Raw genomic sequence first — 22,610 nt, 5'->3', positions numbered from 1 at the left:
CTCATAGGAGAAAAAGAGACTGGAAAAGCTTTCCTAAGCTCTGGAGATAAGTGCGGTAGCACAGAGCTTTGGAATCAAACACACCTGGTTCAAATTCTGCCTTCTCTACTTACTAGCTGTGTGGCTTTGGACTTGTTATTTAACTTCTCAAAGTCTCCGTTTTCCTCATTAGTAAAACTGGTTAGTAAAAACCATTGCCTTGCACAGACACAAAAAAATCAGTCAGTTCCTGTTCCATCATCAGCGTGTTTGATTTAGTTTTAGTTCAGTGATCCATGTCAAGGATGCAGGGTTTTCTTCCATGGCAGAAGGTGAGTACGAGTTCCCATGCAGCACAGCAAGGAGATCTTTTTATTAGGTTGGTGCAAAAGTAACTGTGGTTTAAAAGGTTAAAAATATACTGTATAAACCACAATTAGTTTTGCACCAACCTAATATTTATTGGTAGAGAAAATATGGTGTTTCCCAGAAACTATGACCTAGCCAGACAATCAGCTGTAATATATTTTTTAGAGCAAAAATTATTATAAGACCTGGTCTTATAGTAAAATAAGATATATTTTATAGTAAAATAAAATATATAATACTGAGTCTTATATAAGACTGGGTATAATATAATATATTATAATACTGGGTCTTATACAATATAATGTAAGACCGGGTCTAATATAATATAATATAATATAATATAATATAATACCAGGTCTTATATTAATTTTTGCTCCAGAGGATACATTAGAGCCAATTGTCCTGCTAGATCTCATTTTCGGGGAAACACGGTATGTCCAATGAAACCCATTTCAAAATGATCTGTAAAACAAATATTCAGAATAAAACCATTGTCTGTCTAACCCAGTATACCTGTCTCCTACAACAGCAGTTTATACAACACTGCAAGCCAGCAGAGCTGAGCAAGTTTACTTTTTGCTCGCAGCACTAATGCCCTGCCCTGTTCCTTGTGAGAGGTGCTGTTAGCCTTCAAAGTCATCATGAGTAAGCTTTACAAATTGTGGTATAAACCCCGAAGCCCACAGGAAATGAGCATGCTTCCATATACATATGGACTCCACACATGGAATTTTAGATGGTTATCAAAACGTGAGTAATAAAACATTTATTGTTTCCAATGTGAAATCACTGTACTACATACTCTGCCTACATTAATGTCATTGAATTCTCATGACCCTGTGAGGTAAGTACTGTTATTACTCCTCTTCTACATATAAGGAAGTCAAGGCTCAGAGATTTTAGGTAGATCTCCCAGTCTTGCAGCTCGTAATTGGCCATGCCTAGATCTGAACCCTGTTCTGTCCAAAACCTACTTCTTAAACATTATATACTTCTTTTCTATGTGATTTGATATAACTCATAAAAGCAGTCTGAAAGCATGGTATTATTAAAAAGATTTGCCTCATCTGTCAACTAAATTTGCTATAGGATAAAGACACAGACTCCCAAAAGTCTCATAAACTGTGTAGAGTTCAGGAACAAATGAAAAACTGAAGGAAAATATTTCCCTGATCTTTGTTAGTGTCCACTATTTGCATCCTGAAACCTCAGAAGGGATTGTATTTATCTTCGTGACAAAACCTTTGTCACGAATTTTTACTTCTATCAAGTGACCCATCCATTTGTTAAGGAAAAAGTTCCTGAAGTATCGCTTCTCTCAAAAGCCCCCATAGCACTAAGTGGGGACGCAAGACTGGCACTGACATTGGGCACAGTGAGGGGCGTTGATTGTGCTGGATGCTAGTTCCTGCAAGGCCACCTCTGTTATTTTAACTTGGATAATGCAGAGAGAAACTGATGGAGTTGTTTTTTATTTCTGTTGTCACCCTTCATATTTTCTGATGCCTTAATTAGAACTTTCAACTCATCCCCCTTCCAAATAAAAACACATCTCTAGTAATTTTTATCTCACCTATATACATATTTTTATAATGGCATAAATATATGCCACACATGAGAGGGCACACATCTCCCATAGACAGGACCTGAACAATCAGTCATAGGCAGAGCAGTCGTAGGAGGTGGCACTGCTCTGGTATTCTGAGTGTGGAAGGCAAGGAAATGGGTCCTGTCAGAATCTAGTAGTCAAAAAATCAAATTGAGGAAAGGAGAGGAATATGAGCGGACAGAGAGTACCACACAGGACTCTTTCATCTTTCTGTGTCATGATTCCTTTCAGAGTCTGGTAGATGCCCATGATTCCAAAAAAACAAATGTGCAGTTGATCCTCATTATTTGTAGATTCTATATTTGTGAATGTGCCTACTTGCTAAAATTTGCAACTTCCAAATCAATAGTCACAAAGCTTTTACAGACATGCAGAGTGGTGGAAACTCTGAGACATCTGAGGTGCACGTTTCTAGCTGAGGTGGAACAAGCTGACACTCCGCCTTCTTGTTTCAGCTCTGATGCTGCAGACAAGTACCTTTGTCAAGGTTTATTTAAATGCCTTGTTTTTTTGTGCTTTGGGCTGGTGAGTTCACTGTTTAAAAGAGCCCCTAATACTAATGCTGTCTAGCATTCCGAAGTCCAAGAGGGCTGTAATGTGCCTCTGGGAGAACATATGTGTGTCAGATAAGCTTTGCTCAGGCATGAGTTATAGTGCTATTGGCCTGAATGCACAAAAAATTTGTGAATACACAAATACTGTAACTGAAATATTATTTGTATAAAGAAATAGTGCACATAATAAATGATTTTAAGAAATACATATTAAATAAGGTGTCTTTAAATATAGTAGAAAAACACATACAAAAATTATATTTAACTAGTTGACAAAAATGTGACCAGAGGCTTGCAGGAACCTAACGGTGTATTTCCCCTAAGAGCAACACTTCAATATTTGCATGATTCAGTGTTCACAGTGACTTTATAAAACTTAACTTTAATGAATAATGAGAAGCAACTGTATTTAACAACAAAAAATTTATAAGCAATATCAAGAGGCTCTTAGAACTACTGAAAATCTTATGTAAATCTTTTAGGGGCCCAGATAACCCATGTTAAATAGTCCTAATATCTTGCTACAAACTCAGAAGGTTGAAAAGTAGAGTATTACACTCAATTGTAATAGCAACGTGGGTGTTAAAATTATTGCAAACAAAAATGATCTGAATCGGTATTAAGTCTTATTCTCAGAGGAAGTATGTAAAGATATGTATGTCTATATCAATTTTGGGATAATATTCGAAAGTATTATGTGTGGCTGTATTCTTTATTCTTTATTAAGTTACTTAATAATCAATGTAAGCAAAAGATAAGAAAATTCAGAGATGTGACGTGTTTATCACTATCACCTTCAACATAATTGTTTCTTGATGTTCGTATATACAGTGAACCAGCCAGTCCTTGAGATCCTTGCTAAACATAAGCTAGAAGGATGGAACAATTAAAAATATGTTAACCTTTCTAACATCCCCTGTGCATGGACAAGTATACTGCTCATTTTTCAGGGGGCAAAACCAATAGGAAAGGATTTGGTTTCCTTCCTCCCTGCTAACTCCATTTTGTCCCTCTGTAGGTTGGTGATAGCTTCAAGGAAAAGTGCTTTACCTTTTCATAGATGGACTTTATTATCAAGTGTCATTGTTCTGTATTAAGTGGTTGTCATGCAGGGCGGCTAGCGGGGTCTCAGCTCCCGCACCCCACACAAGAACACAGGACATGGTGAGGCCAAAAAGGAACACCCACGGAGCCATAGGTAGGGGAGCCATAGTGCTATAGTCTCACTGGAGACTGGATACACACGACGTGCGACCTGCTGTCCACTTTCTGCCAACGGACCCACTCTCTGACTTCCCTCGACTCTCCTCCACTCCCCAACGTAGCTGCGGCAGTTACATCAGTGGCCAACGGCTCAATGGCTACAGCTGACAGCCAACCAGCCACAGCTGATGGCCATCTACTACCCGAGCCAGCACCCCTCTACGCAAGGCCGAGAGTCTGGAAACTGCTCTCTGGGACTTTGTCCCCACAGTGGTCTTTCTAAGAATCAGGTGAAAAGGTCCAGAACATGGCTCAGTGGCATAAGGATTATTTTAAGTTGAAGACATGTAAGAATCGACAGTTGCAAGAAGCTTTTCCTGAACTCCCATTATTTGCCCCAAAGCAGAGCCTTATAAAAGAATTCAGCTGGCATAAACCTCCTCTGGGAAGTTTTGCAAACAGGGAAGATTGATTCCTTTCATCAGAGATGACAAGGCAGTAACAGGATAAAAAATTGTCTAAATAGACTTTATCATAAAACTATTGTACCTCTCATCTACTCACTTAAGGGACCATTTATTTTTCCCATATATGTCCTTCTCCCTCTCTTCATCACCTATTAAGATGGTATATAACTCCCAAGATCTAATCATCCCTTTGAGTCATTTATTTGGTGAATGCCTGTACGTACATGAATCTGTTTTTTTCTCTTGCTAATCTGTCAGTTTGAGTTTAATTCACAGTCCCCCAACTACTGAACTTGAGGGTAGAGGAAAAGCGTTTTTTTTCTTCCCTGACATAGGATTGTAAATGATTCCATGATGTCTCAAATTCCTAACACCTGATTTCTAAATGTCTGTAGTCTCTTTTTCAGGTTGCCCAGGCAGTAGGCCAGATAAAGGAAACTAATGTAACCCACCTGCAATGATTCCCAGGCACCTTGTGGCCCAAATTATTTGGGGTACAAACCTACCACTCACCTTGGCTCTCCCAGCACTGAAATGTGGAGGCAAAGATCTTGAGGCTGCTGTTATCCTGGCTCTTGTCTGGGCCAAGTTACCTAGGGAAAAGGAACAATATAAGCCAATTGGAGCTCAGCAGGCTTGCTTTTTACCCACATGACTAAAGAAGTTAAAGTGAAGGAAAGTTAAAGTAATGATCATGAGTAATTTTCCCTTTGTGATCTTATAGTTTTCTGAATTTTCCAAAAGATATGCTCTGAATTTGAAAAATTGGAAAAATTTGAATTTTGAAATTTCCATGATATAAATTATAAATAAATTTTAATAATCATTTATAAGTAATAAATAATTTATAATATAAATTAAATTTATATTAGTTTCATAGCAAAAAAGAAACAAAAAGTCTCCATTTATTTCAACAAACTAGGAATACAAGAAAATTACCACAACGTAAAAAGGCCATATGTGAAAAGCCCACAGCTAACATGCTCAACAGTGAAAAATTGGAAGGTTTTCCTCTAAGATCAGGAACAAGGCAAGATGCCCATTCTCATCAGTTCTACTCAACATAGTACTTACAGTCCTAGCTAGAGCAACTAGGCAAGAAAAAGAAATAAAAGCTATCCAAATCATAAAGGAAAAAAATAAAATTATCTCTGTTTATAGATGATATGACCTTATATATAGAAAACATTAAATATCCTACAGGCAAAACTCTTAAAACAAATAAATGAATTCAAAACACAGTTGTAGGATATAAAAACCAACATCCAAAAAATCAGCTGCATTTCTATATACTAACAATGAAAATCTGAAAAGGAAATTAAGAAAACAATCCCATTTACAATAGCATCAAAAAGAATACTTAGGAATAAATTTAACCAAGTTGGTGAAAGACTTGTACACTGAAAACTACAAAACATTCCTGAAAGAAAGTTTAAAAGACATAAATAAATAGAAGAACATCCTATTGTGGGGGAGAAATAAATATTTTTCAGCTACCCATTTTAGGTTCATTGGCTGGGGCCCTGCAAATTACACTGACAACAGACAGATTACCGTATTTCTTTACCGTGTTATCGTTACACAAATTAATGTAAAACCTGGTATTATATTCTATAATATTATACCCAGTCTTATATTAAAATAAGACTGGGACTTATATTAATTTTTGCTCCAAAAGACGCATTAGAGCTGATGGTCTGGCTAGCTCTTATTTTCAGGGAAATATGGTAACAGAAGAAAAACAAGCAGAAGTTTATTAATGCATGCATTGCACATACAACCGGAGTACTCAGTGATGAATAACTCAAAGGGGTGGTTAGAACTGGGGCTTACATAGCATCTTAACAAAAGAACAATAAATTTGTAGAGAAGTAACAAGACAAAGGAAAAGAAGTTTAAGTTTCTGGGGCAGTAAATTGTGGAAAGGTAAATATATGAGGAAGCTAATGGAAGATAAGAGCTATTTAATAAAGTTTGTTATTCTTCTGGTGCTGTCCCTGGATTGATAAGGTCTAAAGTTATCTCTGTCTTCTAACCTTCCTGGTAGAGTGGGGAGGGCAGAGAGCTTTTAAAAATATACGTCCTGCTTTACAAATTTATATCCTGGTTTTAGGCAAATAGGGGGGAGGGCAGAGAGCTTTTCCTATATCTTTCTTGATTGCCTTCAGCTCAAAATAATCCTTATGCCAATGTGACATATTTTGGGGTCACATAATCTGCTAGCCTTCACTGTTGTTGTGGATTGGAAGACTTATTATTAAAATGTTCATGCTACCAAAGAGATCTACAGATTCAATACAGTCTCTATCTAAATCCCAATGGTATTTTTGCAGTAATAGAAAAAACAATCTTAAAATTTGTATGGAACTACAAATGATCCCAAAGCGCCAAGCTCCAAAACAATCGTGAGAAGCAAAAAAAGATTATAAAGCTACAGTAATCAAAACAGTATGGTACTGGCATAAAGATAGATATCTAGAAAAATAGAACAAAACAGAGAGCCCATAAACAAATTCATTCATATACATGATCAAATAATCTTTGACATAGTGCCAAGACTCTAAACTGGGAAAAGGATTTTTCTCTTCAACAAATGATGTTGGGAAAATTGGACATGTACATGCAAAAGAATGAAACTAACCTCTGTCTCACACTATACATGAAAATCAACTCATATTGGACTAGACTTACATATAAGTCCTGAAATTATAAAAATCCTAGAAAAAAATATAAGGGGAAAGCTTCATAACATTCATTGGTCTTGGCAATGATTTCTTGGATAGGGCACAAAAAGCACAGGGAACAAAAGCAAAAATAAAAAAGTTGGACGACCTGAAACTTAAAGCTTCTACACAGCAAAGGGAACCATCAACAGAGAGAAAAGGCAACATACAGAATGGGAGATAATATTTGCAAACCATATATCTGACAATGGGGTAATTTCCAAACTAGGCAGTTGACCCTTGAACAATAAGGGTTTGATGTGTGGGAAATCCACGCGTCGAGGTAAGAAACACCCAAACTATACAGAACTTTTCTGAGTTTATTTCAGCCAAACTGATGACATACTAGGAAGCAAGATCTCAAATGCTCACAGAATGACAGTTTGCGGTTTCTTTTATACATTTGGTATGAAGGAAGGAACATAAGGAAGATTTTATGAACATGGGAGAAAGCAAGGCAGGAAAATCTCTATGATTGGATTACAGGATAGTTAACAAGATAATATGCTCTCTTGAAGGTGGTTGTACTTCTGAGGGGTCTGACAAAAAGGCATTTCAAAGGTGTGTTAACCTAGATGCACAAGAACAATGGACAGGGCTTAAGGTAAAGATAATTTTTACTAGGGAAGTTACAGGCTTTAGTTGTGACTACCAACGATGACCCGCCTAGTTAGGAATTTATGATCAGACCACCCTGTGAGGTTACTTTTGATTAGATTTATTACAGAGCCCCTTTATCATCCAGAAATGTGTAAGTGGACTGTCGTGCAGGGTCTCAGCTCCCACTCCCCGCCCAAGAACGCAGGACACGGTAAGGCCAAACAGGAACACCCACGGAGCCATAGATAGGGGAGTCAAACCAATATATTCTCGCTGTCGGCTAGGCTGGAGACACAGGAAGCAGGATCTACATAATCTGCCTAACAGCAGTCCGCGCTTGCCAGCCACCATCTTCTTGCTAGCCCCCATTCCATTCTCTGCTAGCGTAGCCACAGCCGTTATATTAGTGGCCAATGGCTTACGGGTTACAGCTGCTGGCATCTGATCACAGTTGATGGCCATTTACTACCCGAGCCAGCACCTTTCTATGTGAGGCCGAGAGCCTGGAAACTGTTTTTTGGGGTTTTGTCCCCACATGGACCCAAGCAGTTCAAATCCATGCTGTTCAAGGGTCAACTGTGTATTTGATCAGTAGTTGGGAATCCAAGTATGAGGTAGGCCGACTTAAGTTATATGCAGATTTTTTACAGCATGGACGGTCAGTGCCCCTAACCTCTATACTGCTCAAACGTCAACTGTATAAAAACTCCTATAACTCAACAGCAAAAAGTTTAAAAATACAATAAAACAACATAAAAATAAAATAACTGGATTAAAACAAGAGCAAAGGACTTGAATAAATATTTCTCCAACGATGACATACAAATGGCTAACAGGTATATGAAAAGATGTTCAACATCACTAATAATAAGGGAAATTCAAATTAAAACCACAATGAAGTATCATTTTATACCTGTTAGAATGATTATTATAAATGAAGGGAAGCAAAATACACCACCTCAATATATGCCTCTTTGGCATATTGATTACTTTAAGCTGGTTATTTTTAAGAAACAGCAGACACAGGTGAAGCTCTGAAAACTGACTAGAAGTCACCCTTTTGCAAGAAACATTTATATTTATGAGGGAAATCTCCATTTGTAAGGGTGTCTCCCTCTCCAATACTGGTTAGAGAAGAATGACTCCAAATGTCTAGCAATTCTTATCAATGCAGAAGGAAAGGACTTCAGTCTACATAACAATCTTACCCTTGTTTACCATGCTTTTTCTGGTCACCTCCCACAACTGGCCTCCTGTCACGCGGGGGACCCTGCTCGCTGCGCCATTTGTCGTGCAGGGTCTCAGCTCCCACTCCCCGCCCAAGAACGCAGGACACGGTAAGGCCAAAAAGGAACACCCACGGAGCCATAGATAGGGGAGTCAAACCAATATATTCTCACTGGCGGCTGGGCTGGAGACACAGGAAGCAAGATCTACATAATCTGCCTAACAGCAGTCCGCGCTTGCCAGCCACCATCTTCTTGCTAGCCCCCATTTCTTTCCTGCTAGCGTAGCCACAGCCGTTATATTAGTGGCCAATGGCTTACGGGTTACAGCTGACGGCCAACTAGCCACAGCTGCTGGCATCTGATCACAGTTGATGGCCATTTACTACCCGAGCCAGCACCTTTCTATGTGAGGCCGAGAGCCTGGAAACTGTTTTTTGGGGTTTTGTCCCCACACTCCACCCCTACAGGGTCTCGCCTCACCATCTACGCGACAAGCGTCTTCTGCGAGGGGCCCTGTGCAAGGAGCCTGGAGGTGAATGCACTATCCTGAACACAGCCAGGCTCTCTGGGCACAGCCAGGGTTTCTCAGGGCACCACCAGTACTTTTGGGCACAGCCAGACATCCTGGGCTTCTTAGGGTACCACCTGTTTTCCCTGGGCACAGCCAGGTTTTCTCAGGGCACCACCACAGTACTTTTGGGCACAGCCAGACATCCTGGGCTTCTTAGGGTACCACCTGTCTCCCCGGGCACAGCCAGAGTTTCTCAGGGCACTGCCACTCTCTCTGGACACAGCCAGACTTCCTGGACTCAGCCAGGGCCTCTCAGGGCACTGCCACTCTCTCTGGACACAGCCAGACTTCCTGGACACAGCCAGGGCTCTCAGGGCACTGCCACTCTCTCTGGACACAGCCAGGGCTCTCAGGGCACCGCCACTCTCTCTGGACACAGCCAGACTTCCTGGACACAGCCAGGGCTCTCAGGGGTACTGTGCTGGAACAACAGCGGCTCACAGTCAAGGTGCTTACATATTATCAATGGCGGCCAGTCAAGACACAAAAGCAAACATTCTCCAGTCCCACTACATGGTGGTATGTTCCCAAACAGTCAAGCGTCCATTAAATTAGGGATAGAAGGCCAATTCCTCATAGTCCATAGTCATTCGCCAGGGCTGTCCTGGGGGTGAGGGATGACCTTGACCTCACCCTCATCTCCCACGGAGGACTCAGCATGCATTTCCTCCTGGGACAAGTCCCGCATCCAGGCTGCCTCAGCAAGCACTTCCCAGCCCACAGGGCAGCAACAACCTTCGCTTTCTCCGCTTTCTCCACTTTCTCCGGCCTCTGCTGGTTGGGGAACCATCCACGTCTTTCCACCCCTCCACGGGGATCGAGCTCTCCGGCAGCTGCTCCTCCTGGTCTTCCTCAGACTGAGCTTTCATAGGCACAAACTGCTCCACTGCCCTTCGGAAAGCTTTGGCCAGCACCGTATCCTGCCGACTACGCCATGTGTCACGCAGGGTACCCTGCTCGCTGCGCCATTTGTCGTGCAGGGTCTCAGCTCCCACTCCCCGCCCAAGAACGCAGGACACGGTAAGGCCAAAAAGGAACACCCACGGAGCCATAGATAGGGGAGTCAAACCAATATATTCTCACTGGCGGCTGGGCTGGAGACACAGGAAGCAAGATCTACATAATCTGCCTAACAGCAGTCCGCGCTTGCCAGCCACCATCTTCTTGCTAGCCCCCATTTCTTTCCTGCTAGCGTAGCCACAGCAGTTATATTAGTGGCCAATGGCTTACGGGTTACAGCTGACGGCCAACTAGCCACAGCTGCTGGCATCTGATCACAGTTGATGGCCATTTACTACCCGAGCCAGCACCTTTCTATGTGAGGCCGAGAGCCTGGAAACTGTTTTTTGGGGTTTTGTCCCCACACCTCCCCTCACCATCTTTTATCTTCAGCCAGAGATGTTATTATTTAAGGTGATGGCTTGAGCTATTTCAGGGAGTTATTCAGTTTTCCTGGCTCTTTCCCATGTATACAGGAGGCATACATGTTATTAAACTTCTGTTTGTTTTTTCCCCTGTTAATCTTTTTAATATAGGGGTTTCTCAGCCAAGAACCTAAACGGGTAGAGGAAAAATTATTTTTCTTAACAACAACAACAACAACAGAAAATAACAAGAGTTGGCAAAGATATGTTGAAATTAGAAGCCTTGTGCACTGTGTGTGAGAACGTAAAATGGTGCAACTGCTATGGAAAACAGTAGGGAGGTTCTTAAAAATATTAAAAATAGAACTACCATATGATTCAGCAATCCCACTTTTGGGTATTTATCCAAAAGAACTGAAAACAAAATCTTGAAGAGATATTTGCATTACCATGTTCATTGCAGCTGAAGGGAACCAAAAATTTTACCACCCTGAAGCCACTTTTTGGGATATTGATTTTAAGCTCTTTATTAAAAAATAAGACTCAGAAAGAACCTTTTGTCTCTCCTCCTTTTCCAGCCCAAAAGATTCAGACAGAAAAACCTGCTTTAGGAAGGGAGGCTTGACTTAATCACCTTAAGAAGCTTCACCTTAGCTTGAGTCCAAAGACTCCTAGCCTGTTAGCTTGATACCTACCTCCTGTGACCCATTGTTCCTAAGTTGCCCAGTAAGAATTTGCCTGCCCTGTGTGTTCTATTCTTCCTTAACTACCTATAAATCACCCATCTTCACTTCTGAAATCGAATACCCCATCCCATTCTTTCTCCTTTGTCCAAAAATGTCTTATATACTACGTCGCCTCACTGTCTTTGGAATTATAACTATGTGAAATCACCATGCGCATGTATCAAAAACTTGATTTTCTTCTGTTAATCTGTTTCTGTTCATTTGATTATTAACCCAGCTAGAAGACCTCAGAAGGTGAGAGGAAAAGTATTAACTTTTGAGGGGCCCCCACAGTTTTGGTGAACCAGCCAGGGGAACTCACAGGCTGGGACATACAGCTAGCTCCTTGGAATGCTGCAGCTAAGGGACCATGGACATCTCAGCAAGCAGAAGTGGTAAGTATTTTGCCCTGTCAGCCTCTCTGATCTCATCTGCATGGTTCAGTGGAAGGGGTGAGAATCTTTTTCTCTCTTCTAAATTTAGGTTGGCAGGAGAAAATATTTGTGAAACTATTTTCTTGGGCAAACGCAAATCTGGTAAAGACGTGTTTTGAGAACTCTTGTTTTCTATTGATCCCATTCCTTCCAGAAATGGTGTCTGATCTCTGCCAGCTGGATAATGTATATGCATCTGGCGGGTGGCCCAACAGGCTGTGGATCCAAGCTTCGGGAATCTTAAACCTCATTCTGTTCAAAAGCTGGGAAAGCACGTGGTTCCCTATGTTTTGGAACAGCTGCTGAGAGACAGGGCTCCCCATCTTTCTTAGGCTATCTGCGGGAATGAACTGTTGGATATCAGGGCTGTATCCTTTGTGCTCTTTATGGAAGCATTTTGCTTCCCTTGTTAGGCCATAAACGGCTGATTGGTTTGATTCGATATTAAAATCCTCTCATCACTAGCCAGATGATGGATGTTTTGAATTGGAAAAAATTTTTAGAGAGCTGTCATATTGGTATAATAATTAACCCTTAAGATATCCTTAATAAGGTGGCAGGACAGAAATTAGAACAAAAATCGAAGGTCCCTCAGACACCTTCCTATTTGCCTTCAGACGTTGACAGACATTGTAAAATCTCCAGGTATTGGAAATACAATTGCATCACACTTAAAAAAGAAAAATAGATACACAGAAATATAACTAGTCTTAAGACTTTTGAATTTGCTATTTAGATTTTGGGGTCTTACAGATGCTAATACAGATATAAAGTTAAGCAACATTAGGTTAATTAACAAGAGCATTAAGAAGAAAAAAGGCAGAAGGAAAATCAAGAGATTTCCCAACAAGGTGGAAAATTTTAAAAGGATATTGAGATATGAGATTCTGAGAATTGGTATATATGAACATGTTTTAAAGGATCTAATAACTGATCAGAAATTTGAGAAAATTGGAAGCTGCTTTTTCAAAATCTGATAGCAATTTTTAAAAATCTCAGCATCTCCCCAGGCCCTCCTGGGTAAATCAGAAATGTAAACATAGCCCACTACTTCTTGAAGCTGAGGTAACTGAAGTGAAAAAAACCCTAAACCTGAAGAGGGGGAGTATTAAAAACCACAGCGACTAGTCTCCCATGCCTGACACCTTTCTTCCCCAGCATCTTTAACAATTGTCAAGGGCAAGTGAAAAATTTATGTCCTCTCCACAATTATTAGTAATTCTGTTTATTAGTGTTGATCTGTTTGTGATATCTGTGTTTATATATGTATGGTATGTTTTGTACCTCCAGATGGTATTACTAGGTTGTACCATTTGATTGGCTTAAAGGAATTAAGGTTATATAAACTAAGAAATATTACAGTACCGAATGAGTACTTTTCAAGATCCTATGATCTGGGAAAATATTTGATATTAAAGCTGGTTTAGGTTTGGTTTAGTAAAATAGACATGTCTTTTAGAGTTACCGTGTTTCCCTGAGACCTAGCCGGATCATCAGCTCTAATGCATCTTTTGGAGCAAAAATTAACATAAGACCCAGTCTTATTTTAATATAAGACCAGGTATAATACAATATAACATAATACCCAGTCTTATTTTAATGTAAGACACGGTATAATATAATATAATATAATATGATATGATATGATATGATATGATATGATATGATATGATATAATATAATATAATATAATATGATACAATATAATACCGGGTCTTATATTAATTTTTGCTCCAAAAGTCACACTAGAGCTGATGGTCCAGCTAGGTCTTATTTTTGGGGAAACAGTATTAACATTAAATATATCTTTGTTTTACCTGGGTTTACAAAAATAAGTTCATGTTATTGAGATAGAAAAACCATAGGCAGTCAGGGACATTGCCACGATGGAGGGGATTAAAGCCAAGACCATAACAAAAGCCAAAGGAAATGACTTTAAAATAGTTAACAATTCCAAACTGCAAGTCCCCCAGAATAATCAGCCCCGGTTCAGGGGGCCAATCAGCTTGTAGTTAACAATTTCAAACTGCGGAGTCCTCCAAGGTTAACTGCCCAAGTACCGGAGACAAATCAGCTCTTACTCAGAGATGTTATAGTTCCTAGCATAGCCCTGTTTGGGGAGTCATTCCATTTTCAAATAGCCCCTCTCTCTGGAGAGTTTTTTCTCTCATGCTTTATAATAAAACTGTACTGCTTACATCTTGCCTCTCCGGTCCGCATTCTCATTCTTTGGGTACATGGGACCACAATCCCAGGAAGACACTAGGATCCTATATCATTATCTCTGTTACAAAACTTGTCAAGAAAATAGCTCCGATAATAATTGACTTTAAAATCTCATAGAGTTAAGAACTAATAGATGCAACTAAAAAGAAAAGGTTTTAGATAAACCTTTTAGTAATTATGTTGTATGATATGTATCCTTAAACATAGTTTTCCAAAAACTGTTTGTTGGTAACTTGAAAAATCATAGTTTCAGTAAGTTAAGTTAAATGATAAAAATTATTCAATATGTAGGTATTTCCAAATAACATGAGATTCGGAAACATTAATAGACGAAGTTTACCTATTTTGGGCTTCCTATTACAGAGATACTAAAGGATAAATTTAGATCAGTTAATGAATGTATCTTGAACTTCATTTTAAAATGTTTCAAAAAATTGTGAATATATTTGCCAATGAAAGCCTATGTTTCTAAAGGTTATAAAATGTATTCATAAATTTGGCAATCTAAAAAACACTACTTGCTTTATTTTTAATTGTCATTAGAAATTGAGGTTTCTAAGAGTTAAGAATTCTAATTGAGATGGAAAGAAAGTACGTTTTTGGTAATAAAAGGTATAAAGTATGTAGATAAGATTTTTGAAGGAAATTAAAAGAAAGTGGTTTATCCTAAAGCTGGTTATTTTTGAATAAGAGACAGACTAAAAGAGACTAGGAAAATTGTAAAGAAATTTGAAAGGAAATTTTATGTATGGCTAAGATGAATAAGACTGAAATACAATTAAATGAATTTAAATATCAAAAGATAATACAGAATTAGACTTTAGTTCTTTTTCACTGTTAAAGAGTAAGTTTTTCCTGTATTTATTGTGCTCCAGACTGGCTATTATGAAATTTTTTCTACCTAGAAAGCAAAGATTCTATATTTTAGAAAAGTATCTCTGTGTTTTACATTGTCTTAATCAGGTACTTGATTACTCAAAAAATTTTCTCAGTCCTAAGAACTAAAGTTTTGCTAACGTGTATTTTTATTTGATACCATTTGTCACTTTGAATAAATGAATAATATTGTTTCATAATTATATATGATCTTTTTAGTGAAGTATGTTTGACAACTTTATCAGGTTTTAAATTTTAAAGAGACTTTTTCTTAACCTGGAAATGGCTTTGGATTATTCCAATGGGTCCCTGGAATACCTCAAAGGTTTGCTTTTTCTCTTCTTATATAAGAGAAATTTTAAACTAATTAGGCCTATCTGATATGCCTAAATTACATGGGAAGCTTTGTCAAATAAAGAAATAATAATTACATACATATATTCTCAATACTAAAATGGATGTTCTAGAGATTATATAAACATCTTCAAGAGTCTACAAAGTCCTTAGTAAAAGGGATCAAATATATGGTGTGAAAGGAGACTGACTGACTCTGGGTGGTTAACACACGGAATGGGCTTTATAGATGATGTAATACAGAATTGTATACCTGAAATTTATGTAACTTTACTAATAATTGTCACCCCAATAAACTTTAATTTTAAAAAAAGAGTCTATAAAGTCCTGATATAATTTCATTTGTAATTCTAATTGTTATCTTAAAATGTTACGTTATAGAAAAGCAAATTTCTTTGTCAATTGCATTATAATCAGATCTGTAATCGTGTTTTGTTAAGTTGCTTTTTTTTGTCACTTACAGATAGTCATTGTTTTATTCTGATGCTTTTGCAAATATGTTTCATCTTAAGAAAGATCCATGGAGAGGACTGATTTCTGAGGATAAATTTTCAGATTGTGCTTTAAATTAGAAGATTTACAGAAATCTAAAAAATAACTGGATTCATGAAATACTGGCAAATGATCAGGATAAACAAGAATTCATTATACAGAACTGCATGCACTAAGGATGATTATAATTTTTTATAACTTTTTGTTTGCAGTATTTCTGAATTTTAAAAATCTTTCTGTTTTCCCGATATAAGGAAACTTGTTTTGCTTAGAGTAGTCTGATAAATTATAACTTTGTAAGCAGTATTGAAACATTTATTAATATATTTTCTTCCCTGCCTGATCTCTCCAGAATTTGGAAACTCTTCATAAGTGTTTTTATTTTCATGGCAATATGATTATTTGCATTAAATTCAATAAGGATCTGTTTATAATAGGATACACTTAAAAACTGGTTTTATTTGATTGAGGCTTTGACTAGAATATCATATTGGAGAGGGACAAACATAAACTCGGATGTCACCAGAAAGTTCTGGAAGCTAATAAAAGCCCTTTGGAAAAACAGACTGGTCCCGTTGCTCACACGGTTCACAGCAGACTTTCCAGGGAAAGAATGAAGGTTGCTTTCCCAGACAATGGCAAAGGAAGAACCTAAAGGAATTCACCCAAATCTGTGAGAACCTGAGGAATTCACCCAAATCTGTAGGGACTGCGGGCAAAGTCTGATGGCACTATGTGGGTTGGCTTCTTAGCCCTCGGAGGCTAATTACAGTTCTAGCTGGAGATGCCTTGTGAAAATTCCAGCAAAGCATTTTTAAAAGAGCCTAAATGATCAACTGCAATTCTTGTTGTATTTATACAGGCCAAACATACTGAAACTTCTTATGTCGTAAATTTAGTCTTAAGTTGGCTCTTCTTGATAAAAATGAGGACAATTTTAGAGAGAAAAATTATGTTTCAATAGAAACTATAATACACATTTGTGGATGTCAGATTCTGGTTGTTGTCTTTGAACTCATTTTTCACCTGTAAACTGGACTGGAGCCTGAATTTTTCTAATTTTCTTAAATATTTGGCTACAAACCTCCAAAATAATGTATTATTTTTCTCCTATCCTTTGCCCTGGAATTATTGAGAGCTGAATCATTTTTTTCTGAGCCTTGCAACCACAAACTGCAGCTAGACGACATGATATAAACTTCAGAGAAATCGCCAACACAGCTCATGCTTAAACAATCTCAGTGACTGGTGCTGTGTAAGGCACAGAGTTTACCTGAGTACCTGATGACATTATCAGAGACATTCAAACTGCTTACCAGGAGAATCTACCAGATTGTCACTGCCTGCCTTCATTCCAGCAAAAGAAGCTTTGAGCCTCTCATCTAGAAATCTTCTTGACTGACAGCCTTACAGACTCAGAAACTAGTTTATAATTTGGTCTGATCATTAACCATTGGTTTTTCGTTTTCATACATAGACCTCATTTCAATACCTGATTGCTTGCTTATACAATAGAGGCCTCACTTTGGGAGTCCATCTGCCTCACCGCCTCCTGAAATGAGACGTAACTCTGAATGATTGGACCAGTGAAACACAGAGTAATCTACCAACTTAGCTCCTGGAATGTGAAACTTTTATTTAAAGTTTCAAAGGCAGGCATGAACGGAACCAAAATTTGACCACCCTGAGGCTGCCTTTTTTGGAATATTGATTTTAAGCTCTTTATTAAGAAATAAGACTTAGAAAGAACCTTTGACCCTCCCCACTATTCTGCCCAAGAGATTCAGAAAGAGAAACCTGCTGTAGGAAAGGAGGCTTGGCTTAATCACCTTAAGAATCTTCACCTTAGGGGCAGCCGGATGGCTCCGTTGGTTAGAGCAGGAGCTCCCAACAACAAGGTTGCAGGTTCAATTCCTGCATAGGATGGTGGGCTGCGCCTCCTTCAACTAAAGATTGAAAACAGCGACTGGACTTGGAGCTGAGCTGCGCCCTCCACAACTAGGTTGAAGGACAACGACTTGGAGCTGATGGGCCCTGGAGAAACACTGTTCCCCAATATTCCCAATTTAAAAAACAAAAGAATCTTCACCCCAGGAAGACTCCAAGCTTGTTAGCTAGATACCCCGTGTCGCATTGTTTCTGAATTGTCCAGCAAGAATTCGCCTGCCTAAATTGTGTGTTCTGCTCTTCCTCAACTACCTGTAAATCACCCAACCTCACTTCTAAAATCTAGGACCCCATCCCTGCTCTTTCTCCTTTGTCCAAAAATGTCTTGTATGGCCAATGTTACCTCACTGTCTCTGGAATTTTCATGCCTGTGTGAATTCTCCATGCACATGTATTAAAAACTTGATTTTCTCCTGTTAATCTGTCTCTGTTAATTTGATTATTAATCCAGCTAGAAGAACTTAGAAGGTGAGAGGGAAAGTATTAATTATTTTAGCCCCCACATAACATTATTCACAATAAACAAGCAGGGGAAACAAACTAAATATTCATCAAAAGATGAATAGATAAAGAAAATCTGATATATACATACAATGGAATATTCAACCTTAAGAAAGGAAATCCTACCATTTGGAACAACGTGATGAATTTGGAGGACATTATGCCAAATGAAATAAGCCAGTCACAGAAGGACAAATACTGCATGATTCCATGTATATGAGGTATTGAAAATCATCAAATTTATAAAAGCAGACAGGAGAATGTTGGTTGCCAGGGCTGGTGGGGGGGGTGGGGGGAGGGAAATGGGGAGTTATTGTTCTATGGGCATAGAGTTTCAGTCAAATAAGATGAAAAAGTTCTAGAGATCTGCTGTGCCATAATGTACATATAGTGCATAGTGCACTGTACACTTAACAGTATGTTAGGAGAGTGGATTTCATGTTATATGTTTTTATCAATTTTTTGTTTTTCAAAGTTTCTACTTAGGGCACTGCTAGTCATTGAAAGAGATGAACATGGAAGAAAAAAGATGCTGGGAGTTTTCCTGAAAGAGAAGGTGGGCAATAGAGAATACCATTGCCAAGATTTGAGACTGATGAGTGAAAGCATGGGCAGCAGGCTCTTGAGTCCTGGTGGCTGACTGGGCTTTGCGTTTGCCAGGGCCTTGACCTTGAACATGTTAATTAATCTCTTAGAGCTTCGGTTTCCTTGTCTGTAAGATGAAGACAGTACTATCTAATTCTCAGAGCTGTTATGGGCACTCAAGGAAATAATTCACCAAAAGCACTGTCTACATGGGGCTGGTACAAGGTAAGTGCTCACTTCACTTATATTAGTAATATTATTAGTAATATTATTTACTGTAATCAGTTCACATAGGTCTTAAAGCAGAGAGTAGAAGGCAAGGGAATCTCAGTAATTTGCTACTGTGAGCACTGGTTAGTTAAAAAAACAAATGAAAGATGAGTTAAAAATGATAAGACAACTCCCCTTTGCACCGCGATCTCTTGGCCACTCTGATCCCTACTGCTTTTCACTTCTGAAGGGTCTGAGTGATCTGCTCAGACTCTCTTCTCCCTTCATCACCTCCCAGCTACCCTTCTGTCTCATTCCTAGCCTCCCAAACCAAGTTTGTAAAGAGATCAGTTTGTGTTTTTACCTACAATGTCATTTGATCCTGTAGCAAAATAAAAAGTTGTCAATGAAAGGAAATGCTGCCATTTGTGCACATGCAAGACACTCAAGATTTCAAAGTTTTTAGCAAGTCTAGCACAAAGTTGTCCAATGTTTTCTCTGGCGATATCTTCAGAGGCTAAACTGTGATTAATAGCCCAGAAAGAACCCTTTGAAGCAGGATTGGTGACATCAAAGTCATAATCCAGGGGTAGCAGGAGCTTTATAATGAGTGGGAAGCATTTTCACACATTTCAAAGGATTTACAGCATGAATAAACAATAGACCTCAGCAGATGTGCCACACACACCTTTTAGAAACACAACCTATAAGAAGTTTCCATTTTAATTTAAATGTAAATACAGTGTTCACACTTCTTTCAAATGTTAAGCAACCTCAGTGCTTCACCCCCAGACAAACTGCCTAAAGGTGCCTCCTAGCCCCAGAGCATTCTCCTGCGCTTCCCAAAACTGACTACAGACCTGTGTCCGGGAGAGAAAACGGAAATCAGAGACATCTAATGGAATTTATGTCCTATGTGGGAACTGGATTAAGAAAGAATCTGAAATGGAGCTTGCAATGATCCCACACCATTTCTCTGCTTCCAACTTACAGGGAAAGAGACAAGTGGTCTGAAGACTGAGGTGGGAATTTTAAAGATGGCAATTTCCTGCCTGCTTCAGAGGATTTTCATCTCTTGAAAAGTACCCAGCACCCATGATTTCATCTTTAGTCGCCTCTCAGAATTGCCCCAAATGATAGGTTGCTGATTTAAATAATCACGCATGAAATTCAGCTTCCCTCTGCTGCCCCCTCTGGGTTTACAGGATTTGTTGCAGGGTTCCAGCCGAGTCTGCTGGTGGGCGTTTGTTTGGGAAATTTTCCCTAACACAAGAAAGAGGCTAATAAGCTAATAAACTATTGCAAAGCAATGTTAAAATTGTAAAAGGCTTGCGTTGAATTGCTACCAAAAAAGAATCTGCAAATAAAAAAATCAAATGCTTTAGTTCATCTGTTATCAGATCAAGTTATCTGAGTAGACTTGAGAACTGTAATCGAGTTCCCTACTATCAGCTTGGATACTGAGAACCAAAATCACAACTTGCTGTCTATATGAAAACGACCTTATGCTATTCTTGTCTTTATTAGCATGAATTTCTTTTTCTGGGAGTTTCCTGTCCAGGCAAATGGTTTGATTTTTCATTACAGGAACTTCCTTAATGACCCAAGACCCATCAACTCATCAAAGGAAAATATCTACAGATAGTTGAAGCCCTATGATTCTATGAATCCCTCATTTCAAAATCCTCACCTTACTGTTTCCACCAATCATGGACTAGTATTGGGTGTGATCCTTACCCAATCCTAATCTAGCTGCCTCATTTTCAAAGACCCACTTTACATCAAACTTGGTCTCACAAATTCTGACCCTGCCTTTCCTTCTCCAAGACACTGCCAAAGCTTTGAGAGGTAATGCTCTCCCTTACTGCAGTAAACAATGAACTTTCCTTCTCTTATCAACAGGTTATGTGACCAATGTTTAGGAAGTCGGTTTGGGACAGACATATGCTGGTGTGATACAGTGATTGAAATGTTTTAATTTCAGTTAATAAAACTGCCTAATAAAAATACAAGGAGTTAAATTCAGTAGTTGTGTAAAATATACTATAGTATTTGGTATGGTAAAAAAACAACTTAGTTTGTCTTTACATAACTATCCAAAATCTATAACAAGAACTTGTTTTAGATTTGACACACTGAGGTAACTTAAAATAGTGACAAAAAATATGACACAGTTGTAGGAGGCCAAGAGAGAAAGTGTGATGTGAGATGTGGTTCTGCAGTTTTCTCTTCTGGCATTATTACAGCTTTGAGTGTTAATACCAATATATGGGCAGGGAGACGTGGAAGAGTTCCCACATATGTGGTCAGACAAGTAAGTTCACAAACTCATCCTAGAAAAAGTGCTACACACCTCATTGCTGAATATCACTACAGTCACCTTGGAAGTACTCTCCTTGGGAAGCTATGCACCCATGCCAGCACCTAGTCCACCCTTCAAAGCAATTTTGGAACTCTTTCTGAAATGGCCATTAGAGCTATCGTCGTATTACCCTTAATGTCCTGAATATCATCAAAATGACTTCCTTTCAATGTTTCCTTTCTCTTCAGGTAGAGAAAGAAGTCATTGGAGGCCAGATCAGGTGAGTAGGGAGGGTGTTACAATACAGTGATTTGTTTACTGGCTAAAAACTCCCGCACAGGCAGTGCCCTGTGAGCTGGTGCATTGTCATGATGCAAGAGCCATGAATTGTTGGCAAAAAGTTCAGGTCGCCTAACTTTGTCACATAGCCTTTTCAGCACTTCCAAATAGTAAACTTGGTTAACTGTTTGTCCAGTTGGTACAAATTCATAAAAAGTAATCCCTCTGAGGGGCTGGCCTGGTGGCTCAGGAGATTGGAGCTCCATGCTCCTAACTCTGAAGGTTGCCGGTTCTATCCCCACATGGGCCAGTGTGCTCTCAACCACTCCTCAAGTCCTGCAAGGGATGGTGGGCTCTGCCCCTTGCAACTAAGATTGAACTCAGTACCTTGAGCTGAGCTGCCACTGAGCTCCCTGATGGCTCGGTTGGAGCGCGTCCTCTCAACCACAAGGTTGCCTGTTCAACTCCCACAAGAGATGGTGGGCTGTGCCCTCTGCAACTAGCAACAGGCAACTGGACCTGGAGCTGAGCTGCGCCCTCCACAACTAAGACTGAAAGGACAACAACTTGACTTGGAAAAAAGTCCTAGAAGTACACACTGTTCCCCAATAAAGTCCTGTTCCCCTTCCCCAATAAAATCTTAAAAAAAAAATAATCCCTCTGATATCAAAAAATGTTAGCAACATCCTTGCAACAAGTTCGCGAACTTAATTGTTCCACCTTGTATATACGGAAGGGGCTGTAGTTTTATGGAGGGAAGATATCAAGAATAAATTAAGAGACCAGCCTACTCTGGCTGTTTTATTAAAGAAAGATATGCACAAATAACAAATTCATTCTCTTTTCTGAATACACAACTTTGCTTTTATCATGTGTGTGGGAAGTTCAAAGCCCCAAAGAAATCCCTTCTCCATTTCTGTATTGACTTTTAATTGGCACTTGCTGACATCTTAAGGAATTTCTGCATGATGAATACCTCTAGACTATCTGCTTGAAGGAAGCCAAACCAAT

General features: G+C 39.0%; 1 protein-coding gene across 1 annotated transcript in view; it reads right to left on the bottom strand.

The window, feature by feature from the left end:
- The window catches only part of MYO3B (myosin IIIB), a gene marked incomplete at its 5' end in the record, with an annotated part of 233,873 nt that overhangs the window by 170,104 nt on the left and 41,159 nt on the right, over nt 1-22,610 (bottom strand). Inside the window, one exon of the mRNA XM_081050760.1 lies at nt 4,695-4,774. Coding sequence (XP_080906886.1) covers nt 4,695-4,774 — 80 coding nt within the window. The remainder of the gene's footprint in view (nt 1-4,694; nt 4,775-22,610) is intronic.

This window comes from Rhinolophus hipposideros (genome assembly GCF_964194185.1).
Source record: "Rhinolophus hipposideros genome assembly, chromosome: 6".
Classification (NCBI taxonomy): Eukaryota; Metazoa; Chordata; class Mammalia; order Chiroptera; family Rhinolophidae; genus Rhinolophus; species Rhinolophus hipposideros.
The sequence above is the reverse complement of the archived record's forward strand: the minus strand, read 5'-3'. Positions and strand labels throughout refer to the sequence as shown.